The sequence below is a fragment of the Acanthopagrus latus genome, chromosome 10 (genome assembly GCF_904848185.1).
Source record: "Acanthopagrus latus isolate v.2019 chromosome 10, fAcaLat1.1, whole genome shotgun sequence".
In the NCBI taxonomy this organism is placed as follows: Eukaryota; Metazoa; Chordata; class Actinopteri; order Spariformes; family Sparidae; genus Acanthopagrus; species Acanthopagrus latus.
In genome coordinates, this window is record NC_051048.1 from 8251650 (window position 1) to 8276579 (window position 24930).

Here is a 24930-nt window from a genome sequence, read left to right on the forward strand (position 1 = left end):
AAGTCAGACACCGTGTCATTCCCTCTGCTCCACACGGGCCCCATTAACATGCCTTATTAGGACATCTGTGTGTGGAAGCAGTCGGGCAGGCAGATGTTGCTTGTTTTGTTTTCTGTTGGTTTATTGGCCGGGCCCTGCCTCTCCTGACTGCCCTCAGACGGTCTGAGTCACGTGATTCCCGTGAAGGTCAGGTCACTCGGCCACTTGCTCACCGCAGGATCTTGCGCTGTTGAAGATTAAACAAAAAACACCGTAGGTACACTTTTGGGAAAGATGAATAAGCGGCCGGCCTCTCCGGGAAGGAAAAGGCTGACGTTTTTCTTTTTTCTGGAGCGGGGTTCACTTTCTGGAAGATACTGGCAAACGTCCCATCTGTGTCATTTAATCTGGGATGTATTACCCGCTTTCACTTCTTTCAGGAGTATTATTTACAGACCTCATATTTCTACCCGGCTGATAACACCTCCATGAGCACGTCCGTTTCCCTTTTTTTGATTCCACCTTCCGGGCAGGCCCAGGCTGAGGTCAACCCAGTTTACAGACAACACCGATTTACGTGTAAACCTGTTGCCACCGCAAACATCCAGGACTTCTGAATAGTCTGAAACTGTAATAATGCTCCCACGAGCCCTGGGGCGGCGGGGGACGCAGGGCGAGCGTGAGGCTGTCTTGTGTGTTTGCACACAGGTGAGCATGAGGATTAGCATGTTCCAGATATGGATGGTGTTAAACTTAGACACATAAACTTTCTAAATGCGTCCCACATTCACTTGTTGCCGGTGATAGCAGTAGCAAGTTAGTACGGGAACTGGGACTGAGAGTCTGAAGCAGGGGTGGACAAACTGTTCTTTCCCATGGAGGGCCAAAATGTAATCTGGCAAAAAGAAAGCACCTGTTGTGCTGTTAAAGGTGCAATATGTATATTGAGTTAAAAACTTTCAAAAATACAGAAAGATTATCAACAAAATGTGAAGAAACTACCAGTTTTTCTTTCCTTTTTTCTTTTCTGTATGTGTTTGTTTGTTGTTTGCGCTCTCTTCTCTTTATATTTTGTTTAATTGCCTTTTTTTTCTGGTTGCTGTTGATGTACGTACACTGTTTATGCTTCTTCTGGAAATCCCAACCCAAAGTGCAACTACTGTGCAAATGTTGACTTTTCTGAAAAAACGATAAAGAGAGTTATCAAAAAAAATCAACAAATGTGAAAAGGTTTTTGACCTTATGTCAAAGACATTGCTGAGATGTACATTGTAGGGCATTTAGCAGACGCAGATTTTGTTCAAAGTGACATACAGTAATTCTTACACTGTTGGTGGTGGCTGCCATGCGAGGTGCTGGCCAGTACATCAGGAGCAGTTTGGGGTTCAGTATCTTGCCAAGGACACTTCAATACGCAGACCAGGGGATGGTGTTGAACTGAACCAGAAAACTTAGAACTTCAAATATGCTGAATTTACCCCTGAGCCACAGCCACAGCTACAGTGTGTAGCAGTGGGAACACATAAGTCAAGTGTTCTTCATGTCAACAGAGAAGCCAATCGTTTGGGCACTAGGAGATATGTGTACTACTGTTTTTTGGTCAATCATCAGCAGCTAGTGTAAAATGACAAACAAAAACCTAACCTCCCCGTCGGGGAATCGAACCCCGGTCTTCCGCGTGACAGGCGGAGATACTGTCCACTATACTAACGAGGATAGCGTACACCGCAGCCGATAGCTGCTAATGTGCTAACTGCTGTTAGCAGCATCTGCCGTGAAAATGGGTTCAGTTCTGACTTGAATGTGACATGAATGCAATTTACAAGTTGGATACGTGCACAGTGCACATCATCACAACTCAGAACGGCATTAGTTTGTGGCTATTTGGTTAGAATCCAAAATATTAGACAAATTAAAATCTTGACCAGGACTGATCTGAATTATTCTGACTGGAAACAGGAATGCGTGCACCTAATCCATCTGATAAATTAATATCATCCATCTATATGTTGAGATATTCAAGTCCAGGAACCTGTCTCTAAAGTTAAAAAATTTGAAACTCCAGGCAATTCTGTTTGACTGATTGGAATTGTTACATGATGACTTTTTTTTTTTTTTAAATTAAATCAACGCGCAGGTCCTAAAAATACAACAAAGACATTTTTTAACCCCCCCCCCCCCCCAATTTCTGCGTTGTTTACCTAGCCAACACCCTCCTCTGTTCAGAGATTGCTAACAGCAGCAAAAAAACAAACAAAGGGGGTGTGCATCGACCCTACAAATTCCTGTATTTCCACAAAAACCAGCAGCTTGTGAAATGCATCTAAACTCCACACACACACACACACACGAGCACAGAAGCATCTGTGGCAACATCCTGAGGAAACCGCCTCTCCCTTACAGCTTTACTGTAATAAGGCATCAAAAGCCTGGGCTGCTGCCAAAAAATGGGATGTATGTGTGAGATAATGCAGGTTCTTAAGTGTTCATGAATCCCCCCCTAAAGATAATAATTCCCAAGAGGTGCTTCAGAATTTCTCACTTTTTCTTGATCTCGCTCTTCAGTGTCGTTTTTCAGATTTGATTCCTTTGAATTTTGTTGCACAAATAACAGGAAAACCTGACTTGGAGGCCAGCAGACACAATGAACCCCCCACCTATGACTTCTCTTTTGAGTAACTGAGCCATTTCCTCCTGTGAAACCAGAGGCCGCCCGTTGTACTTGTTCAGGAAGGTGTCACCGAGAGAGTGGAGAAAGACGAGGATTTACATAATTAAATCCGGTCACTTTCACTGGAAGAGCAGCTGTTGAGTCTGTTTCAGCAGGTCAAGCTCTCAAAAGCATGCAAGCATGGGGGTTAAGTGTTCACATGTTGCCTGTCAACGTCGTGTAGTTTCTGTATTCTTCAGAACACTGATTATGACACGTTTCTGCTGAACACCAAATCAGTGGGAACGCCAGCGATATTTATGACATTTCCAGGGAACGAGCCATTACTTTGCGGTGGAAAAAGCCAGAGTCACGTTCACGATCCAAACACATAACGGCCATAGATTATATTGTGCAACACACCCCTGCGTGGATTATCAAACCTACATCGGATGACACTTTAACACGCTTGTCATACTTGTCATACCGTACGCTGGCACCAACAACAAGCCAGAACCCCTCCTATCGTGTTCTCTATTTGAGAACAGAGCTGGGGCGATCGTAAATCTACACTTGCCATTCCTGTTTTCATATCTCCACACCTCATCCAACTTCCCTTTACAGGTGAGCACTCCGCTGGAACACACAGTACGGGTGTGTGTGTGGTATTCGTGTAAAGAGATAGCATGACAAGAAATGATGTTGGAGGTTGGTAAGGTTTTGGACACAAATGATGATTTTCTCCCATTAAGTGTTTGGTTCAGACATGACTTTACTAAAAAAATAATAATAATAAAAAAATCTTATTTAACCATCATTTTACAGAAGGAAAGCCTAATTTAGACTAAAATTTTCTTCAGCTTATGATATTGAGGCTAATGATGGTTGTTACTGTATTAATGTTTTGTTGCCCTGTCTCTGATATGCTGATTTAGAGACTGACATTAAAGGTGCAACATGTGTACAGAAGGTAACTTAAGTTATTGACATAATGGGAAGAAATAACTTCTAACTGACTAAAAAAAAAAACCTCCCAACAGTCCAAGGCTCCTGTGCCGTGGGAGTCTGGCTAGCTGCATGGCTAGCTGAGCTAACGAGCCAACGCTAGCAACACAGTTAGAAGTTATGCTGCCATACTTGTTGGGAATAAGAATTAAAAGTGGCGGCAGCAACAACAACAACAACAACAACAAAATGTGACAAAATCTAATCTTGTGAATGTTCTGGTAGACATGTATCAGTAACAATGAGTTACAGACGGACAGATAAGACATGCCAGAAGATCAGAATCTAACTGGAAAGGAGTCTTCAAGAGTTGCATAACAGTTGTTGGTAAAATGAAATCATAACAAAAGATTTGATCCTAGTAACAACAAACGCTAAAAAACTAGGAGCTGCATACTGTGTTGTCATTTATTACAAAAATAGCCATGGTACCCTCTAGGCTGTGAAGTATTTCAAAAGTTTATTTGTTGATATATTGTTCATTTGCTTTATATATGTATGAGAAAACATATCCTGAAGCAACTATTAATTTGTTAAGTAGGCATACATATTTTAACAAGCCTAAGAGTCTACAGCCATGCACGCTAACAAAATTTAGCATGTTAGCACTGTTATTTCTTCATATTTTGTTGATATTTTTTGTCCAGTTTTGATTGTTTTCAACTAAACTTGCACATTACACCTTCAATTCTGCATATGTGTATAATGGTCACGTCTTAATTAAGCTTGCTAGCATGCTGGCGTTTGCTACATAGAACCAAACACAAAGTAACATTGATGGGATTTTTTTTCAGGTACAAGGTCATACTCCCCATACAAAAGTATTGGACAAATCAAAATTTTGATGATGATGACACCAAATAAGAAGATGAGGGATAACAGCCGGAAAATCATAATTATGATTCAGCATATGGGGAAGACGATTGCCTTTTTCACTGTCAAATTTGTAACAAAATAGACATTGAGATATATCATCAAATAACAACCTTATGGGGGCAATAGAGGAAAAATCTGGGGGAAATCAAAGTCAGGAAGCTTCATCCCTTAGGAACCATGACTGTCCACATAAACGTTCCACTACAATCCATTCAATAGGTGTAGATATATTTTTAGTCTGGACCAGCTGTTGGACCGACCTGGAAATAGACTGGCAGAGCCATTCACACACCAAAACAGTGATTGACAGTTCCTGTAATTATCACATGAAGGTAAAAGTTCATACATGCCTTTTATAGCACAGGTTATAATGGTCCTGTGGACAGGTTGTAATGTATGCTGTGCTTCAATAGAACTCAGTGATATCAAACTGGAACGCTGCCCTCATTGTTGACAAGCCTGGGTACTGCAGATATAAATCAGTAAATGCCAGCGACATTTGATTTGCAGCAGTTTCCAAAAAGAGAACCGAGCATAAAACATTTGTGCCGTGAATAGATTGCAGTTCATATTGTGTCATTTTTACTTCCCAAATTTTCAGTAGGGGCGTTGCATCCCGGTTCAACTTCTCAAGACTCTGTATGACAAAAGAGGTCACCACCCTGTGAAAAAACAGGCAGCTGTACTCAGAAGCACAGAGTGCCAGATCACTCAGTAGACCAGTTTCTTGGAACAGAGCTTCTTGACTCTGTGATACGCAAGAGCTGTAATAATGTAACCTGGGTCAGTTCCTGCTTATCTTTAACATGCATCAAAAGCTCAACTCATCAACAAAAGTCAGAATCCCCAAATTTTCTCCAGTTGGCTGACACAGTTCAGCTGTGTGTCATAATGTGCTCTCTTGAGCCGGAAATTTCTTTGAACGCTGCCTTCTGCTGAAGTCAGATATTGTCTTTGTTGGTCCACAATGACATGTAATAGCTTCCTGAGAGGGTTTGTAAACTTGTTGGTTTCAGTCACAAGTAGCGATACAAGACATTTGAATGAATGGCTGCCAATTAGCCTGGTTTCTGAACAATCGGGCGTGTCTGTAATCGCGGCGCACCCATTGATAATAATGTGCTGTGGCTAATTGTGGTGCATGAAAAAAACCCCACTGCTTTCTGTCTAAGGGCTGGGCATTTAATAATCCTGATTTAACTCAAAACTCTTGCTAGCAGCTCTGTGAGGCTGTACATCAGTGGCTCACTTGGACAATGCTAACATTTTTGCTATATGTAGCATGAAATTCACTGTCTTTACTTAGTTTGTCTGCAGACGTGCTGGTGTTTTTTTGCAGCTAGCTATGTTCAGCATGTTCAACATCGTTGTTGAGGGGGGGTATATCCTCTGGGGACCATGAACATCTCTTCAGCCATCATTTACTTTCATAGATTAGCCTATTTTAACGTTTTTAGCATGCCGGACAACCAAAATGTTCGAAAAAACACAGGGAAAGTGCCTGTCTTGGATGCCCCTATGGTGGATAAAAGATGACAAAGTGGCCTCTAGGGTGCCCTTGCAGTGGCATTTCTGTGTGCCAGGGCCCTTATTCTTTTTCTCCGCCCCTGTCCCTTAAATATCCTGAGTCTGCCACTGGATAAATCCTTAAAATACTGCAATAGGCCTATTATTTTAAGGCTACATTGTCCAGCACTTTCTCTACTGCTTTCCAATGCCTCATCAAGAACTGCAGGTGCACTCCGGCCTATGCAGCGTTTTGTATGCTGACTTCAATCTCACTGCCCGTAAGATGCATACGGAAAAATAACAAGCAGGGAATGTTTCAAAGGGGGATTAAACAGGTAAAGATCGCAGCATTGCTTCACTGCTGACCACTATGATCGCCACCAATCAAGAGGGCAATCTAAAACCTCGTTCCACACTGGCACTCACTGAATGGCTCTCTCAATAGGATCACCAAATAGACTGTATCTCCACTGCGACATGCCTCAACAAGAACCCCAGCTGCACTCCTGCCTGTGCCGCAGTTTGGATGCTGACTGTGTTCCTGCAGCCCGTTGTGAGATACGTAGGGAGGGCGGCGGGCCCGCCTGAGATGCTCCATTATGTCACCGGTGCCCCAAGAATAGTTCCAGTGTGTCCTGCGAGGCACTGAGGCGAGTGTGACGTTCAGAACTTAACTGCTATTGGGCCAAACCCAGAAGAAACAGGGGCCCTACTGTTTCCCCACGTCAGGCACACCCAGCCACACACACACACACATACAGATGCACAGGCGCGTACACACATGGAACCGTTTAAGGTTTTCCCCTCTGCCACTGTTCAAAATGCCCCCAGAAAAAACACTCGGAGCAGATCTGAGGCCAGCGATCCCCATCAGAGACGGGCTGTGACGCAATGCGACGGTAATGAAAGGTAGTGGGTTTCAGATGTTTTCCTCAGTCCTGTATTGTACTTGCAGAAAGTAACGTGACTCTCTCAGTCGTATGCACTTTTGAATCAGTGACAGCTAATATATTTCTTAGACATAGCCTACATTTTACATATTGTCATCGGTCTTGTAAGTGTAAACATATGAGGAAATACAAAGAGATCACAAAGTTTCCAAAACATACCAAATAGCCACCCATGGGGCTTGAAATTTGACTTGATAGAAAATAAAGGACTTAAAACTGGAGTCTGACTTGGAAGTTGAAGGCTTGCGGCTCAACTTTGGTAATATAGACTCAAATGTGTTGTCTGTGTGCATTTTAGGTTTTCACTTCAGGTTTTTAGCTTTTTTTTTGTTTTGTTTTTACTCTGGCCTTCAGTATTTCACCAATTAGGAGTCATGGAGACAGAAAAATATTTGACTGAGAAGAAATTGAGAGACAAATTAGCTATTCTGAAGTTTATTCCCATTGTGTGAATACATTTATTTCACTGAATGGCAATAATTATAATACAAATTCAAGTCGTTTTGAACAGGATACATAAATTGACCAATAATATCATTATAAGACTGGTACTGGTACCTGTCTTTTCTTTTATATGACTTTATATTATACGACTTGACTTGTCTTAACTAAAGACTCATTTTGAAGAGGAAATGACTTGCTTGAGACTTGAACCAAACGACTTGAGTCACTTCAGTACGGAGCCATGTGTAAACATCATATTTACGATTTTTTTACAATCTCAAAGGGACACTGTGCACCTTTCTGTTTTTTTTTGTTTTTTTTTACAGGCCTATAAACAGACAGAGCCCTTGATACACAGAGTAGCAGTTTGCAAGAGTTAACATGAGATTTTAGACCTACTTAAAGCCATATGTTTACTCTAGATTAGAGCAAAGCAAGCTTACTACTTTTAGTTATGGTTGAGTGAGAATGAAAAGATCATAAACATCCTAAAGTTAAAAAATATAGGGCTACATAACTAAAACAGAACTAAAAGAAAAGTTAGTGCACCTTTAAAGCTAATAAAAGAGACAATAAGGGGTTAAAGGGGCACTGTGCTCAGAATGTTGACATTTACAATATAAATGAGGTAATAATACAAACCCAGTCATATATATTTTTTTCCATTACTGAATAAACAAGCTGTCCGCAGAGGAAAATAAGGGCCCCAGGATGCTGTTTTAAGCTAGAAAGGTGGCAGGGTCCGCCACATATAAACAAAGTTAAACAGTATGAATCTATTTGTCCTTTGAAGTCAGTCAGTTTGGTTATTTACATGGTTTAGGCATAAAAACAAAATCATTCAAATCCCTCCTGAAATTTCTTCCCCCAAAACTTACACAGTGCACCTTTAATATATGTGCATAAATGTGTACACAGATGAGATACAATGCCATAAATCTCCTAGAAAAAAAACTAGTTCCAGTAAAAAAGGCAGCATGTTGGTTAATTGTTAGCCATCCTGCCAGCTAGTGAAAACCTCCTCGGCCTCTTGTAAATCATCGCCTCCCTCCGCGCGCGCACCAACGCGCCTCCCTCGCTGCCACACAGACGCAAGTGCGCGTCCCCGCGTGTGACGAGCTCGCGCCTACGCTGTTTTAAAACGCTTCCCACGGGCGGTCTGATTCACTCACCTCACACACACAGACAGAGAGAGACGGGAGAGCGTGATTCAATCCTGTCCTGCATAAAAAAACCCCTCTCACACTGTCGCACACCTCTCACTGGCGCGTATTTTACGCACGAGGATCACCGAGACCTGACGTCTTTTAAGCCGGAGAGTTTGTCGATACCGGTCGGTTAATCGGTTATATTTTTTTCATATAAAATTGACAGCCCCGGCTTGTTTTGTATGCGGACTTGCGGAACCTCCACCTGCCCCGTGTGTTTGGAAGGATCACGGGACTCTGCGGTTCACCTGAGGCGCACGGCGACGTCGTTTGCATGAAACTGTGGCCAGGTAAGACTAATTTAGTAACTTATTTGAATAGAACACCCACAGTGGTGTTTAAATCATTGTTTAATGCTGTATTAGTAAAACGCACAGAGAAAACTTTGTGGCTTTTGGCGGTGTGGCAGTTGCCCATGCCCTGAAGTGTGGAGTTTTTCGAGACGCCTCGGGGGCTCGCCGAACCTCACTCACAAATCCTTTCGTTTTAAAGTTCCAACGCTCATTCCGGTCACTGTACATCGCTCGGTTTACTTTTGTGAGCTTTTCAATTAATCACCTCGCTCTTCTCGTCAATTCGGCATTAGAAGAAGGAGTACAAGACTCAGGTTGCCATTGCCATCCGTTGACTGCTTTTGAGATCTGACGAACTTCCTCACGTGTGGGTTGAATGTAAGCGCTGCCTTGTGAAGTGCATCCTGGAACCTCACTCGCAAAACTTCCATTTTAAAGTTATCTCTCTTATTCCCGAGACTAGTCAATGCTCAGCATATTTTGTGAGCTGAAGAAATGATCACCAGGCTCTGTTGGTTAATTCGGCTCACAAGGATTGAGTGTCTGACTTAGTTTGCCATTGCCATCCATTGATTGCCTTTAAGATCGGGTGAGCACAACTTCTTGCCGTGTATATTTCATGTAAGCTCTGCCTTTTTGAAGAGCATCCTGGATCCATAACGTTGCCTTTTAGTTGACAGTCTTATCCATTTGTGTTTTCCCCCATATATTAGTGTTCAGGTTAAACTATTAGGAAGTATGTACCATTTGGATGTGACAGCTCTTTGCCCAGTTGACAGTTATTTTACTCACATCAGAATAAGACAACGGTGAGGTCTAACGTGGATGCAAATGTGGATTTGTGTTTGTTTTTGATTACTATGATTTGTGCTGTGCGTTGTGACGGAGAAAGCCAGCGGGCTGATGCAAATCAGATGGCCATCTGTGTGTGCGTGTTTGTGACCCACACGTGTAGCTGTATGTGTGCATGTCCTGGCGCTGCCCAGCCTCTGGGCCATCTCGCATCCCCTTCTTGCGATGTGACACACTCACACAAGCATGCCATTGTTTGCAGGAGAAATATTTAGGAGGGGGGGGAATGCAAAGCTGTTTCCTGAGCAGCGGGGCCGACTAACAATGGCCCCGTCGCCTTGGAGCGGTCGGTGGTTCTCCCCGCAGCTCACTTCTGAGGACGGAGCTCGGATGTTGAGAGAATGGCCGAGAAAAGAGAAAGGGGAAAAAACAAAGTTCGATACAATGGAGAGCAGGCGGACCTGTGGGTTTGTAGGTTGGGAGACAATGGGTGACCAAATGTAGAGGTTGCATAAGACTGGAGGCAGTGAGGTCACAGAAGTCCTCCAGGTCCTCCAGTAACTAACACACTGATGTGAGCGGTCTCTCTCTGTGTGTTACAGTAAACCTTCGATTTATTTTGGCATGCCTCCAGTTCTTAATGGTGTTTGTACGTCTCGCAATGCCCCACTGCACTGAGGACAAAGCACGAGTCAAACCTGCACGTAAATATTTGATGGGCTGGCATCTGTGGTAAATGAATATTCCTCACTGAATGCGTCACATTTGTAACTGATCCTGTTCGGTGGCCTTTTTGTTTTTCCAAGCTGCGGTACAACTTGTGCTGACTGAGGTTTTTTTTTTTTTTTTCCGCTCACTGAGGAGGCGAATGCATGAGATTGCACATAAACTGTAACAAAGGAGGAGTTGCTTCACACCTGAGAAAGTCCTCGGTTGTCTGACTCTGAGCAAAGATCAAGGCCCCTTTTCAGGCCTCCTCAAAAAATGGATCCACTAACGTCAATGTCTGTGTCTGTCTCGTTTCAGATAAAAGCAGTGGATGCAACTACGCTCCATTTATAGAAGAGAGGTGGAAGAGTGGGAGAGGCTCTGAAGAAGACCGGCTGACCACTGGCAGATACACCTCAGCTAAAATTCCCTCCAAACCCAGCCTGAGGCGCACCATGTCCCTCAGCACTTTCCACCTCATGCAGACCCTCAAGAACTCTCCCGCGGCGCTCCGGCGCCGATTTCGGCGCGACCGCACGGAGTCTTTGTCCCACGGCGACCCTCTCTTCAAGGTCCACTACCTGGGAACGGAGAAAATCTTCTCTCTGGATCGGGAGCAGGCCCAGGACGCCATCAGCCACTTGCTGGAAGGTATTGCCAACGGGAAGAAGCTGAGCAAAGATCACGCCTTGGTGGTGCGACCGAGATACGTCGAGGTCAAGGAGCTGAGCACGGGTCGGCAGCTCACCAAGACGTACCTGCAGGACATCGCGTACTGCGCCGCGGACGTCAACCGGCCAAACGTCTTCCTGTACATCTGCAAACATCATGGGCAGCAGCTGCAGTGTCGAGTGTTCTGGTGCAGCCGGGCGGAGAGGGCGAAAGACATGACGGCCTGCCTGGCGCATTCGTTCCAGAGGGCGCTGAGCGACTGGCAGCAGGACGGCTCGGCCACGCTGCAGCCGGGAGAGGTGAAGGCCAAACGGGTGGAGGAGTCGTCCAACTCACCCGCCAACGCGAAGAGCTCCACGCTGCCCGCCAGTCTGGGAAAAGGTGAGATGAAGCATCAACGCTTCCCTGGGTCTCCAGACTCCCAGTCCAGACCACTAGCTGCACAGCTAACTGAGCTAACAGTAGCTACAGTTCGCAGCAGTCGGCGGTTCCCCTCTATTTTATTTCGATGGGACTCTTGCATATTACACCTTTCTTTTAATTTAATGCATTTGTACACCATGACCCAGTTTAATAAATACATCTTCGATTAAATATGTAAGTATATGCTAACTAGGCCAGTTAGCTTCATAGCAGGACTAACCAATCAGGTGTTTTTGAACAGTTTTTCCAAAGCAAACTGCCCTTTTAATGGTGCATGACTAACGAACCACCTCCCTGATCCATAGTCCTTATCGCACTCTCCTCTCTCGCTCTCCAGGCTGTTTTAGAAAGATAACATTTCTGAAGGTACTGCTGAAGCAAGCGCATTCAGGGAAAGTAATGAAAACCAAGTGCTGATGTCGGTAGAAGTAAATGATAGCCCCGCTCGGGCAAACGAGCGGGGTTGGTTGGATGCTCATGCTCATGACTCGCTGTCTTTTTCCCTTTTTCAGTTCGCTGGAAGAAGAGGGGCTCCGTGTCTCGCAGCCCCCTGAGGGCCATCAGCAGGAGAGGATCTGCCTCGGACAACTGGAACTGAACCCCGGGCCTTAACCCTTCCAACATGGTGGGCGGGGGGGGAAACACATTCACCAGACGACAACCTCAAGGAGGACAGCACTGACAGAACTAGGGAGGGATTACAAGACAGAGGGACGGACAAAAAGGGGATTTGAAGTGCGCGAGTCCATATTTGGACACGTGAGGACTCTGCTTGTGAGAGGATGTAATCAGTGAGCGAGTGGACTTGAAGGTTTTTTTTGATGCGCCGAAGTTTACTTGTTTTTTGCGAGAGTGGCGCCCGGTGTAGCACAAAAGGCCGCTGACAGCTTCCTTTTGTTCAGCCTGTCAACAGCTGCGCGAGGACTTGTGGATGGCTGCGGGCCACTTGCGGACGTTTCGTTTCCTCGGCACCTCTACTTGGTTCTCCGAAGCTACCGAGGAGAATGCTGGGAAGAGACGATTGAACCGACAGCGATGAAAGGGCGACGACTTAAAAAAAACTGGAAAGACAACGAAGGCTTTTATTTTGAAGGCGGATTTTTATTTAACTGACATTTATGACAGGTCATGATGATTTTATTTAATTATTTTTTTTTATCCTGTGGCACTAGGATGCATGTTTCTCATCTTTTCTTTGAAGTGGGTAGACAAGACCACACTTTCGGTCTCTGTTTTGACAGTCTAGGCCATGATTTCGTAGATGTAAAGATAGAGGAAAGAACAGGGTCCATGGAAATGATCTGTGCGTTTTCCACAGTTCCAACTGTAAAATCAGACCCCTGAACACATCAGTTGTTCCTTCCTTTTCTACATTTTAATAGGTCAGCAGCATCCAGCACCTGCCTAATGAATAACTGGAAGAAACAGACCCTAGCAGAAGCTGCAGGGTCAACAAATCCTCCCTTCAAGCACCAAAAAAACCCGGATCATAACTGTCCTGTCCTATCCTGAATTATTTGCATCTATGTGGAAAAACACACACACACACACACGCACACACACACTCGGCCATGACTTGCAGAGTCTGTCTGTGTCCGAACACTGGGAACGCTGTGTTCCCATGTGGAGCCTCGGTGTGGAATGCGCGGCCGTGCACCTGCATTCCAATCGGGGGGTGAAATGGAGACGGAGAATCTTCTTAAAACTCTCCCCCGCCATCCAGCCGTGACTTTGCATGTTGAGCGGCCTCGTCAGTGGACGCTTTTAATGTGCGTTCAGCTCCGAGCCCGTGACTCGGTTCACATTAGCGAGGCCATAAAAGGTGCCCTAGTGCCGAAGCTGGACTGATCATTACAGGCATTTTTTATGTGCGGTATTGCATAACAGGCTGTCATGGTGGTGATTTCTGTCTGAAGGTTTACAGACGAAGATTTAGTGGTGCACCCCGAGGCCACCATCAATGTGTCATTTTTGTGTTCTCGGACCAAAACGAAGCTAGAAATGTTGCCCTTTTTTTTTTTTTTTTGCTGACTGATGTGCCACTAGGTTTTAATCTGTTTCATTTTGAACATTTTGTACTCATGGTGTATCTTTTCAATTACAAAAAGCAGCGCAGCCCTGATCTCAGAAAAATGGGGGTTGAAGCGCCCGCTTTAAGGCATATTTTTATCAATGTACTGTTTTCATGTCGCTGTACATATTTAATATGTATTTTATGGAATATTAAAACTTTTTATACAAGACTTTGCTTGTTTGAACATGTTCTGTCCCTTTTTCAAGAGGAAAACATATTTAACCAGCTTTAACTTCTTCAGCTTTGACCCCCCCCGATGAATGATTTGCATCTTTTTTTAAACGGTTATATTTGGCCTGAAGAAAACAAAGTTCTTGTTAAGTGTGTGTGTGTGTGTGTGTGAGAGAGCAGGATGAACATTTCGGGGGGTAGCAGGGCAAGACATTCAGAGAGGTCCTGGGATGTTTAATCTCAGTCATGTGACTCACTTCCCACCAGGGTTACTTCTCCAGTGTTTTCACATTTCCAAACGCTCTCGTACATGTGACCGCCTTCGAGCTGTAGTGGCGATGCAGCTCAGTCTGAACGGCACTGAAACAAATGGGGACGTATGATGCTGCAACAAGAGCTCTCTTTAGACATTTTTGTTCCTGCAGGTTAGATAAACACACTCCGATGTCATTGCACTTGCGGTTATATGGGGCATTAAACACACCACAATAAAAATAAAAACAGAAATACAGATTTCACACATTGGAACCGATTTGCTTTCTCTTTTTTTTTTTCCTCCCAGAAAGTCAGCAAAAGTGTCTCATCTCCAAGTAGACAACGTATATCAGACGCCAACAAATCGCAGTCACTCATCTCCTGAAGCGTTCGGCCCTGTTGGACTGCGGGCCGACCCGGAGGACTCCCGGCGTCGCTGTAACTCCAGCAGGGACTGTACGTGGAGACGCCTCAGAGGCTTCACCTCCTCCACCACTGGAAAGAAAGGGGAATTGATCAAAAAAAAAAAAAAAAAAAACGTTCACAGATGCCTTTAAAAATTCAAGCGCAGCCAAGTGTGGAGCTGAAAGCAAAGACACGTTTGACCCCTTTTTGAAATGAGGCTAAACGGCACCACCTGCTGGCCGTCACAAAAACAGCAAAACACAAAATCACGCCGAGCAACAGTCTGTGACAGCATCAAAGAAAAAAACCCCCAAAAAAACAGACACCCCCTGCTGCACATTTCCTACCTTTGTCGTAGTGCAGCTCGTCCCGGTTCCCGTAGACCACATACATCTCCAGGAAGTTGAGGAGGGCGCCTGTGACGAGGAAACGGTCAGGGAGGGGAAGGCTTTTGATGTAACGTGTGTCCAGGGCGAAGGGGTTGGAGGGAGAGGGAACGGTGCACAGGCACACCAGCTCGCTGACGACGTCCCACACCCGAATACCTGGAAAAATAATCATCGATACCGGGACGGAAAAAAAAAAAGCTAAATTGTAACAAACATTTGTACTAGTCCATATAACTGAAGCACCTCCGGCTTTTTCCACAACTCTAACCCCCACCACACAGTAGTCTCTAAGACGGTTAAACCCCGAGCATCTGTGTCTGATTTAGCTCATGGAAAATGGTGTAATTATTGAATCTGTGCAGTGAAACAATAACTCTCTCCTGTTTGGATTCCTCACATTGTTTCCATACCTCGCGTCTGCCAGTCCGAGATGGACTTGAGCTTCATGGGCGTGTCCTTGACCATCGAATCGGTGCCGCCGATGTTGACCAGCCGCTCGTGGTTGGAGCGGATCCAGGCGTGGGGCCTCCCGTACTTGACGTAGCCGGCCAGCAGGAACAGAGTGCAGTTCACCTCCTGTTTTTTTTTTGGGGGGGGGGGGACAAAGTCAAGGCTGTGGGACGGAGCGAGTGAGTTAATGCTGGAGTTCAAAGTGTCTGCGTGGAGCACTTACGGGCACTGCTATCTCTCTTTCGCTGGGAGAGGCTGGGAGGAGGTGCTCCTCGGTGCCGGGGTCCCTGAGGACACAAGACAGGAGTCGATCGATGAGTTTGTGTCTTCAGTCTGCAAGCACAAACGCACACATCTGCACCTGGGAGCAGTTGTTTAAAGCCTAATGAGTTCCATTTCTTGAAAGTTCCCATATTCTAAGTATTTCCATGTCTTTTTGATTAGAACGCAGGTCCAGGTGCTGTATAAACACTGCTAAAGTATTAAAAAAAACAAACAAAAAACATTCAGTCCACAGGGAAACGAGGTCACCGCCCTTGGCATGGCCATAGCTGTAAAAACACCAACAGAGCCAATGCAGAAGTGGGTGGTGCTTTCTCAGGCCTGCCATAGCCGGCCAATCAGAGCAGGGACTGGGCCTTTCGGGAGAGGGGGGCCTTAAAGAGACAGGCGCTAATAAAGAACATTCAAACAGAGGCTGCAGCGGTGGAAGTTATGAGAAAAATAATGTGTATTTTGAACATTAAAGCATACAAAAAAGAAAATAGGTGGGATCTGACATCCTTAAACAAACATCAATCGACTATTAATGAAAACCTGTTTTGTTTCTGTACCGCACTAACAGGAAGTGGCTCACCGATGGATGTCAATAGAGATGCTCCTCCATTAAGCTGCTGCCCAGCTTCAAACCACAAATATCAGCTGCTTTCCCAGAAACCAAACACGAATACATGTACCAATCACCTGGCAGTCTGCGGCTGTGTCTTGTGTGCGTGCAGCTGGTGGTCTCGAGGACGCGGCGGACACTCCCCGGGCAGGGGCGAGCTGCCGCCGCTGTCCACGCTGGGGGCGCTGCTGCTGGGGGAGACATTGCTGCTGTTACAGCTGCTGCTGGAGGAGCAGGAGGAGGCCCTGGAGACCAGGAAACCCGGGGAACGCCACCCCTGCAGAACACGGGGGGGTGATACGGTATAAATACATGAGGAAAGATGCCCACAAGCATCATTTATGTATTTTCTGCCACTTGTTTTACTGAAAATGTGCAGCAGTGATTAAAATGCACAGCAGAAACTTACCAGATCCTCATTAACGACCGTCAGCAGCAACTCCTCCTTCCCTCTTAGCCAAGGCTGGAAGTATTTAAAGCCCTGAAACAGACACAAGATTATTTTCAAGATATAGTTGTTCACCATGTTTCCTGCAAGTGTATTCACTTACCTGCAATGATCCAAGAAGAGCCAGGTCATTAAGAAAATGCTGCAACTTCCTCTTCTGATCCCTCTCTCTTTTCTAGACAAAGAGGGGATGTATTTGTGAGAATTATAAGATATAACTGGGCACTAAAGCTTGAAATTGCTCAATCCTGACCTAAAAATCCTCCAGCACCTAAGGGATCCCCATCAAGCCCCCTCCCTGTAGTATCCTAGCAACACATGCAGCGCCTGATGGCAGCATCCTGCATCTTTATCCACAATTAATGCGTTAACGCTAAAGGATGCATACATAGAAAATAAGGCACACGTGGTGTTAAAAATAAACGTACAACACGCTTGAAAACATCGTCTCTGCACCCCGATCGTAAATCATCAGCTGAGAGAAGAGGCTCATTTCGTGAAGGAAACAACTCACGCTGCTCATCTTGAACCAAATCGCAGAAAAACGTCCTCTTCCTCCCGGTCGATCATGACATGCCGACGCTAAAAATAAAAAATAAAGACGATCTCACATGGTGCTGTTTCAATGCTGGTTAGCTGCTGTTGTGAAGCAGACAGACTCAGGTTTTGTTGTCCTCGGGTGTTGCCTTGTCTGTGTCTGACTGCATGAAGTCAGTCTGGTGATGATGGCACCGTGTGTCTGTGTGTGGGAGCCCCTAGCGGCCATGTTGGTGGATTACCTTTGAAAGCTGAAATGAGTTCTGTTTGAGGCCGAGCGGCACCACGTCACCGACGACATAATGATATTAGTGAAAATATCCCCGTAAGAATTTAAAACAATTACTTTCTACACGTAGGTGCCGAAAGAAAACTCAGAAGAGAGACAGCCCAACACTGAAACACTCGACAAATTAGCTTGTCCTAGCATAAAGTGTTAGCATGAGGGTTGTGACCCTAACTGCTTGTTTGTTAGCATGTAGACTAAACAAACGAAAGATTGTGTGCCACTTAGGCAGCTTTGGGCAAAATATTATTATCATTATTATTATTATTATTATTATTATTGTTATTATTATTATTATTATTATTTGGATAAAAACCAGGCTACCTGTTTTCAACTGCTTTACTCGGTCCTGTAAGAGTTAGCTAAGCTAGGCGCTGGAGGTGAGTTAGCCTATAAACTGGACAGGACAGAAAACTTAATTCCTAAACTTATTAAGAAAGTGCATTCATATGTTTTCAAAACTTAGAACTATTCTTTTAAAGGTATATACATTAGAAATCTGTCACTAAACTGTAATCATTTCTCTTTGTCTCATTTGTGACTTTTGTTTCACTTAGCATGTCCGAATTTTAGCCTTAAGGTGCCATATGTAATGTGGCATCTGTTGAATTCATGCTTGGAACTAATCGGGAGCAGCACCGGAATAACCGCTAACTGCTGGTGACCCTAGCTGCCACTAGCTAATTAGCTCAGTGCAGCTAGCTGTTCAATTTGGGGGCTCGGAGCACCGGCGAAGTGTTGGTGTTTATACTGTTAGCACAGGAGCTTTGGGCCATGACTATAGCATGACCGTAGCATGCTAAACATGCTGTGCAAGGTAATATATAGATGTCATAATGTCCAAACTGTTACTACATCCCATTCTGTTAATCTGAGTTAAGTTTTGAATGTTATAATTCTATAATTCTTACATATGGCACACTTAACACATTGCTGCAGTGACTTAAAGTTAATCTTAAAATATGTTCTAACTTGTAAACGTTGAAGGTTTATAACCTTCAACGTCATGATGTAAAGGCATCCACAGCAGGAGAACTCAATCTATAACACAGTACAAATCCCCAACATCAGACTAACCTTATTATGCTGCTTGCTGTTTGGTATGTCTCAATGAAGTCAGACGTTTGACAGTAATAATCAAGTTTATTCGGTGAGAGTCATCAGGGAATCGAAAAACCTCATCAACAACATTAGTGCCTCCCAACAAAGTAACATGATCTGCAGAAAGAGCGTTAATCATCAGTGACACCAGGAATCACATGTTTAAAAAAAAAAAAAGAAGAAAAGTGATCTCATATTGTGTCTAAGGATTGGTTATCTTCACAGAAGACAAAACACAGTTCTGGCCTAAAAGTTCCCGGAGGTGAAGTGGACAAAGAAGGTCCTGATCTCTTTGAGTGAGATGGTCACGGTGAAAGCGTCGCCTCCACAGCTCTGACAGCTGTTGTTGTCTGAGAGAAAGACAGTTTGTTTGTTAGTATCTTACAAAATGTGTGTATCATCCACAGTCTATTTAAATGCCGTTTCTCACTCGTTTCCAAGTTGTCTGCCGTCTTCCACTTCCACCTCTGCAGACTTGTGATGTCCCAGGTTCCTGTGAGAGATCGCTCCTCCAGCACTTTTACTTCCCCTATGCCCCGCAGAACATCCTGTTCACAAGAAATGACAGAAATAACTGTTATGCAAAATTCTATTTTAAAGTTAAGAAAATCAAAAGTTTTTTTTTTGTCATATTACACTGTGACATTAACACGGAAAATGAGTAAAAGTTTCATTAACACCTTCAGGTTTATGGTGACTGGCTTTGAAAGCTCGGGGTCTTCTCCCTCCTCGAAGAGATGCATGATCCTCAACAGGACCCGGTCGTAGTCTGGCTCTGAGCGCATGTCATTGCCTAGATGCACACATATGGTTACATTTTCATGTTCCAGAAGACAGACAAAGGCCTGTTAAGTTCCAAAATGACAAAAATGACTTTAGAAAGCTCACAACACCCTCGGTGTGTCTAGCAGCTGACCCGAGTGAACGTGGCTGAGGTGAACACTGTGATTGGAGCTGTAGTTCCACCCGGGGATGCTGAGGCTGAGCAGGTGGAGATTCGGCGGGAGGACGACTGAATGCAGAGGAGAATGTTCTTTGGGTTCCTTCTCCTGCCAGGGTCTTTCTAGAGGCAAAAAGAGATTGGGGGAGTTTGGTCAGACCAACACAAGATACATTGTAATGAGGTCATACATTATTCAGGCTTAGACACTTCTTAATGTTTTTTTCCAAAGCCAGCACTCACGAGGCTGGTCGATGGGCATGACGACGGGTCTGTGCTGCAGCTCTATCGCCTCCCTCTGGTAAAGCCCGGAGGTGGCACTGACAGAGCCCAGCATCATCCACAGGGTGGGCCTCACCACCGAGCTGTCGTTCAGGGTCAGGTTGTAGCCGAGGTTCCAGGCCAAATTGTTCCAAAGACGTCGATGGAGCATGACCTGGTGACAGAACACATGGGACGTTAAACATGTTTTCTGTTTGTCGGGGGGGCTTTTCTGTTTTTCACAGCTTTTTGTTTCTTTGCACCTCGAGTTGTCCGTCAGCTTGGCTGGACACGCCGTGAGCTCTGTCGCTGACCAGCACCAGTCTGCTGCGATCGTCCTCAATGTAGGCTGTCCGAACCATGGGGAAGTAGTTCTGAAAAAGGCGGATTACACGTACATTATTCTACGTATTCCAGTGTTGCATCCTAAATCTCAAGAGTCCGGATCGCTTACCCTTGCCACGGTGTTATTCACGAACTTCCTGTGCGTCCTCTTCATCATCTGATAGCCGTTGTCGTCTGTGTACAGGGTCCTGTTGTTCTCCAAGGAGGAGCTGGTTCTGAGGACGACCTCCGTGTTGAGGCGGAGCGGCCCCAGTGAATACGCCTGCTCCAGCCTGTGACACGGCAATCTGCTCCCAAAGCACTCTGGGACACGGGTGGTGATGGAGAAGGCGTAGTCTTGATCGCCTTCCTCTCTAGAAAGATAATACGAATGCTTGCTTATGCTTTTTGTTTTTTTTAAAATATATATATAACAAAAATAAAGTCAAATTCGTTAATTCTACCCACCGGAAGAAGAGCTGCCTTATCTCCGTCACAATCTTCCCGGGGATGATCTCCATCGCCACAGCCTTGTAGGCGCGCACTGCCGAACCGTTGGCGCTGAAGATGTAGTTATCAGAGATGGGGCCCGCTTTTACGTCTCCGTTTGCGTGGTACTCCCAGAAATCCTGAGTCATCCTTACTCGCCTTTTCTCTTGACTGCCAAGGATGACAAAGAAGACAAGCAGGAAGTGATGGATGCAACTAGGGCTGCAAGTAAGAATGCCTCAATAGTGTATCCATATCTATCTGCTGAATTGGTCTCTGATCCTTTATTGTCGTAAAAACAAATCAACAAGCAGGCTTTTACATTTTAGAAGCTTGATCCAGTGATTCTAGGGGAATTTCCCTAAAATATATCCCTGTTAACACACTGTTAAAGCGCTACAGTGTGTCAGCTCAACAGGACGAATGAGTGCGATAATGTGCAACCACAAACTCCTCCCTATGTGTGTTTAGGTTCATCTACATCTGTGTGGTGCGACAAGAGGCTTAAAGTCTTACAGATAAGTGATGCTGTGCAGCAGATTTGTATCCTGGTCAAACATCAGCTTGTAACATTGGTTCAGAACAGGCAGGAGCCTCCTCCCTGTTTTCAACCAGTCCCGGACGTTGAGCCTCTCGAACAGAACCCCCTTGGCTTCGTAAGTCCAGCCACACTTGAGCGTGCCGGAGCATTGCTTCTCGGAGAACTTAATCAGGTATTTCCTGTGCTGAAGGCCTCCGAGTTCCACCATAATGAACAGATCGTAGGTGCCATTGGAGTGCGCTGACCTCTGGATCTGCAACGTGAACATGCACAGGGAAAGTGTCGAGGCTTACATCGCTAGCAGGGGGGTTTGGATGAGAACCGACCGGGGCTAGCTGGTTAGCATCCAAAACTTGGTAGATATTCTTGGAACACAATACACATTCTAATCTGTTCTTCACATTCTGTTGACAATTTGGAGGAATTGTTGTTTTGTTTTCAACTAAAATTCGTACAAAAAAAGCACACTACCTGTGCAGGCACCGGCTGTCCGGCATCATCGAAGACAGCAGCGGTGGGGAACATCACAGTGAAGTTGATGACAGTTGTTGTGTTCCACGCTAACGGGTTGTAAACAATGACATGTTGCTCCAGAGCCTGATGAACACCTGGGACAAGGAGATTAAAGGAGGAATATGTAAGAATTGGCCACATGTCGCATTCTTAACAAATAGGGGGCAGCACATCACTAGAGTAACTGCTAACTGCTGCTAACTGTAGTTAGTTAGCCCTGCAGCTAGCGGTCTGGACAGGGAGGTCGGAGCTTGGATGTTTTCAACTAAAATCGTACATATTGCACTTTATTAATTTAAATAGTAGCCCACATGTTTAAGAAATCCCTTGTTGATCTAATCTTCAAGCTAGTGTTAGCGTGTAGCTCGAAGCAGAAATTGTTCTGAAAGCTAACTTAAGCTCTTTGTTTGTTTTGTTTGCAAATGTTTTGACTGAGCTTCTCCATTATTTAATTCAGGGAGCTATTTGATTCAGGTACGGTGCAACAGCTAGGAGGTGACTAGCCAAGCTTTCCATAAAGACTACAAGCTAACCTGGCTCCTCCCAAGGTAAAAAAAAAAACCTTCAGGACCTCTTAAACCCACTTATTAAGCTAGTTTGTTTAACCACTGCACAACGGAAATGTAGAAGAAAAAACAATTTGTGATTTTACATAGCGTCCATCATTGTTAGCTATGCTAACTATGCATGCACTTTTTCACACCTTTCCTGTGGTAGCGGGTCCCGAGGATGCTGGGTAATTCAAGGTTGTGGGGCAGCAGGAAGAGTGCGGCCAGAAGCTCCTCCACTCCCATCATGGCCTGCAGGAGATGCTGCACGTACATGTCTGCCACTTTGGGAGACTCTGTGCCAGTGATGCCATCATGGTGCTGCACCTAAAGGAAAAAACAGCACGTAACATATTTTAATGACAAGTTTATCTGAAACATACCTGAAAATCAAATATGTAAATGGATAGAGTAAAAGGTACTTAATTGGCTTTTTCCAATTTTTAGCACATATTTGACCAGGAACATTAATTATTTGCATTTCTTTCTGTGAAAGCGTACATATATTTTGACCAGTTACCTCTGAGACAGCCCAGCGGAGCGCCCTCAGTTTGTCCAGCGCCCAGTCTTTGGCCACGGGTCCGTCAGGGAAGCTGATTCGGTAACGGGTGAAGAGAGTCTCCGCTGCATGCAGCTGGGCACTGGCCCGCCGTGCCACTCCTTTCAGAACATTTCTGGAGGCATAAAACCCTGTCCACGCCTGCTGCGGCTCTAGGAAATGACGAGAAAATGTGCCTAATTTCTTTCCTTTAATGCGAAGCAGCCGGCGACTGTGTCAGGTGCAGATTCTCACCGGTGGAATAGGGCAGAAAATCTTCATTTCCACGCTGCTCCCAGACAAGATCTGACTGGTGGATGGCTTGGAAGTATTCACCGAGAGTGGCGTACTGGACCGTCACCCCGAAGTCTTTGCTGTTGTGGTTGATGTACTTCATTAGAGGATCCATGTTGTTGAACTGGACAGATGAGTTGTAGAACTGCTTGTCACAGCCCTGAAACACAAAGATGGCGCAGGGGGACGTCACAAAAAGTCCTCAGAAAAGAAAAACTTTACGTTGGCTTTGATGTTGAATAAAAGATTATAAGTCCCCATTTACTCACCCACGGCCACAGCACGTGACTCGTCCTAAACCACGCAGCCCTCTGCTTGATGTTCTCCACCATAGTCTTGGCGTATGGGTGTACCGTCTCCTTGGTGACGGGCACGCTCATGTTGGGGTAAACTCCGTCTTTAGGGGGGTCAGGGAACAAGGCGACTCCATTCCAATAGAAACCAGAGCTGAGACGGAAGAACATGTTTGACTTGCAGTTTTGCTATTTAAAGCAACTTCAAGGTGCTTTTAACTGGCGATGAAATGGAGAATCAACAGATAACTGTACTGGATACAGAATTATGGTCAATTTAAAGTGAGTAGGTGAAGTGTGTTAACAGTTTTCCTACATTACAAGTCATTTTCAGTAGACGCTGTTCCATTGGGAGAAATCGGAGAGTATAAATATGGACCCACCTGTTGGAGAATGGCACGTATGACGGGGTGCAATAACTAAACTGGTCCATAACGTGAGTGAAGATCTGCTGCTTCTCCTTCAGGGAGCGGGAACCTCTCCACACAAACTGTAGTTTCTGTAAGAGGGGACAACATGTACTGACTTCTGGTGCCATTTTTAAGGTCTGGTGTGAGAACAGCTCCAAAAGAAATGTGTTATTTGGGCTGTCCAATGTGAATGTCATCCTTCTTTTACTTCTACCTTGTTTTTCTGCATGGTGTCTTTGAGGTCGTAGTCGATGCGGGAGATGAGGTGGGCGTCGAACCCGGCCAGGGCGAAGAGGACGGGCGTGGTGGCCGAGGCTCCGAACGGATCCACGTGCCAGGAGAACTGGGGCCGCACCCCAAATGTCTCGTAGAGGAAACCGTGTCCCTCTGAAACGGCACAGAGACAAACAGACAAATCCTGCTTACCATTTCTTTCCTCTGAATTGTCATCCACTGGGAAGGAAGGAAATGTGTCGCATTACCTGTCATTTGCAATATCTCATCATCTAGATCGGTCACAGCCTCATCGTGCATCACCTGGCCACCGATGATGAACTCAAGCCGGCCTTCTTTCACCAGCTGCCGCACCTGTTGAGTATTTAGTGCGTTTAAAGTGTTACTCCAGCAGTTTCGCACATGTGGATCGGTTTATCAAGCCTGTCTTGCACCACGTGTCTTTACTTGTCTCTTATGAGAGCCTGTGGCCACGGTATCCCACCACAGTCGAAAGAACTCCTGCTCCACGGCGATGAACCTGCGGTCCTTGGCCTTTGACAGCTCCTCAGTCACACTGGTGTACACATTGGCTGCATAGGCGTGCATGCTCTCCTGTAAGGCATACACACTCATTTACACTATGTAAAAAAGGGGGAAACACACATACATTCATCCACATTATATGAAGCTGGTGAAAGGAAACTGTTATAAAGCACACAGTACAAGATATACCTGTCAGGTTCAACACTTTATTTAGACTATGGGGACAGAAACCTACCTGAATAGTGTACACCCAGCCAACATCCATGTGACTGTGAGGGATTACAAACGTCTGAATCGGCTTGTCTGCTGCTGTCACTCCATGTGAGCGACAACAGCAAATAAAAAACACAGAAACGGCTAAAAACCTCATCTTTTTCGCCAGAGAAGCGTTCCTATCTTCTCACACCACCACCCAGACTTCCTTATTTTTGTTGTGCTGCAGCATGTGACTTTGGTCAGTACGGAAGCCCGGAAGAAACAAACTAACTCGACGTCGCGTTTGTTCGCGC

At 45.2% G+C, this 24930-nt stretch overlaps 3 protein-coding genes, 1 long non-coding RNA gene and 1 other non-coding gene across 6 annotated transcripts; 2 read left to right on the forward strand and 3 right to left on the reverse strand.

The window, feature by feature from the left end:
* Nucleotides 1–1623: 1623 nt before the first annotated feature.
* On the reverse strand, nucleotides 1624–1695 carry trnad-guc. Its single transcript has one exon. It is a non-coding gene; the product is annotated as a tRNA-Asp (tRNA).
* A 6874-nt stretch (nucleotides 1696–8569) lies between these two features.
* si:dkey-19b23.8 (low density lipoprotein receptor adapter protein 1) lies at nucleotides 8570–13752 on the forward strand. Its single transcript, XM_037112258.1, has 3 exons — nucleotides 8570–8911; nucleotides 10733–11467; nucleotides 12022–13752. Exons 1-3 carry the CDS (start codon nucleotides 8896–8898, stop codon nucleotides 12105–12107), a joined length of 837 nt encoding a protein of 278 aa, XP_036968153.1. The 5' UTR covers nucleotides 8570–8895; the 3' UTR covers nucleotides 12108–13752.
* On the reverse strand, nucleotides 13557–17816 carry si:dkey-19b23.7. 2 transcript variants are annotated; one of them, XM_037112257.1, is made up of 9 exons: nucleotides 17735–17816; nucleotides 17102–17169; nucleotides 16691–16762; nucleotides 16549–16620; nucleotides 16217–16416; nucleotides 15477–15540; nucleotides 15214–15379; nucleotides 14762–14959; nucleotides 13557–14504 (listed from the first exon to the last, which is right to left on the reverse strand). In XM_037112257.1, exons 2-9 carry the CDS (start codon nucleotides 17108–17110, stop codon nucleotides 14380–14382), a joined length of 906 nt encoding a protein of 301 aa, XP_036968152.1. In that variant the 5' UTR covers nucleotides 17111–17169; nucleotides 17735–17816; the 3' UTR covers nucleotides 13557–14379. The 2 variants fall into 2 exon arrangements, with proteins under 2 accessions (XP_036968152.1, XP_036968151.1); XM_037112256.1 differs by lacking the exon at nucleotides 17735–17816 and adding an exon at nucleotides 17367–17595.
* A 717-nt stretch (nucleotides 17817–18533) lies between these two features.
* Nucleotides 18534–24899, reverse strand: man2b2 (mannosidase, alpha, class 2B, member 2). Its single transcript, XM_037112255.1, has 19 exons — nucleotides 24657–24899; nucleotides 24344–24490; nucleotides 24145–24250; nucleotides 23877–24049; nucleotides 23636–23751; nucleotides 23229–23406; nucleotides 22921–23119; nucleotides 22648–22838; nucleotides 22283–22454; nucleotides 21538–21674; nucleotides 21042–21319; nucleotides 20505–20696; nucleotides 20167–20410; nucleotides 19976–20086; nucleotides 19695–19887; nucleotides 19428–19574; nucleotides 19192–19304; nucleotides 18942–19059; nucleotides 18534–18861 (listed from the first exon to the last, which is right to left on the reverse strand). The coding sequence occupies exons 1-19, from the start codon at nucleotides 24789–24791 to the stop codon at nucleotides 18758–18760; spliced, it is 3054 nt and encodes a 1017-aa protein (XP_036968150.1). The 5' UTR covers nucleotides 24792–24899; the 3' UTR covers nucleotides 18534–18757.
* On the forward strand, nucleotides 21590–22433 carry LOC119027251. Its single transcript, XR_005077324.1, has 3 exons — nucleotides 21590–21703; nucleotides 22037–22127; nucleotides 22297–22433. It is a non-coding gene; the product is annotated as an uncharacterized LOC119027251 (long non-coding RNA).
* Nucleotides 24900–24930: the final 31 nt, after the last annotated feature.

Bases quoted from the DNA above. Each gene is read 5' to 3' on its own strand.
- man2b2 (XM_037112255.1), bottom strand. From the start codon at position 24,791: ATGAGGTTTTTAGCCGTTTCTGTGTTTTTTATTTGCTGTTGTCGCTCA. The intron at 20,697-21,041 runs GTAAGACTTTAA...CATCCTTGGCAG, and splicing joins CTGCACAGCATCACTTATCT to TCAAGAGAAAAGGCGAGTAA. The intron at 19,305-19,427 runs GTCAGCTGCTAG...GTGTGCATCTAG, and splicing joins CCTCAGCCACGTTCACTCGG to GCAATGACATGCGCTCAGAG.
- si:dkey-19b23.7 (XM_037112257.1), bottom strand. The intron at 16,621-16,690 runs GTAAGTGAATAC...TGTCTGTTTCAG, and splicing joins CTCTTCTTGGATCATTGCAG to GGCTTTAAATACTTCCAGCC. The intron at 14,960-15,213 runs GTATGGAAACAA...TTATTTTTCCAG, and splicing joins CTCGGACTGGCAGACGCGAG to GTATTCGGGTGTGGGACGTC.
- si:dkey-19b23.8 (XM_037112258.1), top strand. The intron at 11,468-12,021 runs GTGAGATGAAGC...TCCCTTTTTCAG, and splicing joins GCCCGCCAGTCTGGGAAAAG to TTCGCTGGAAGAAGAGGGGC.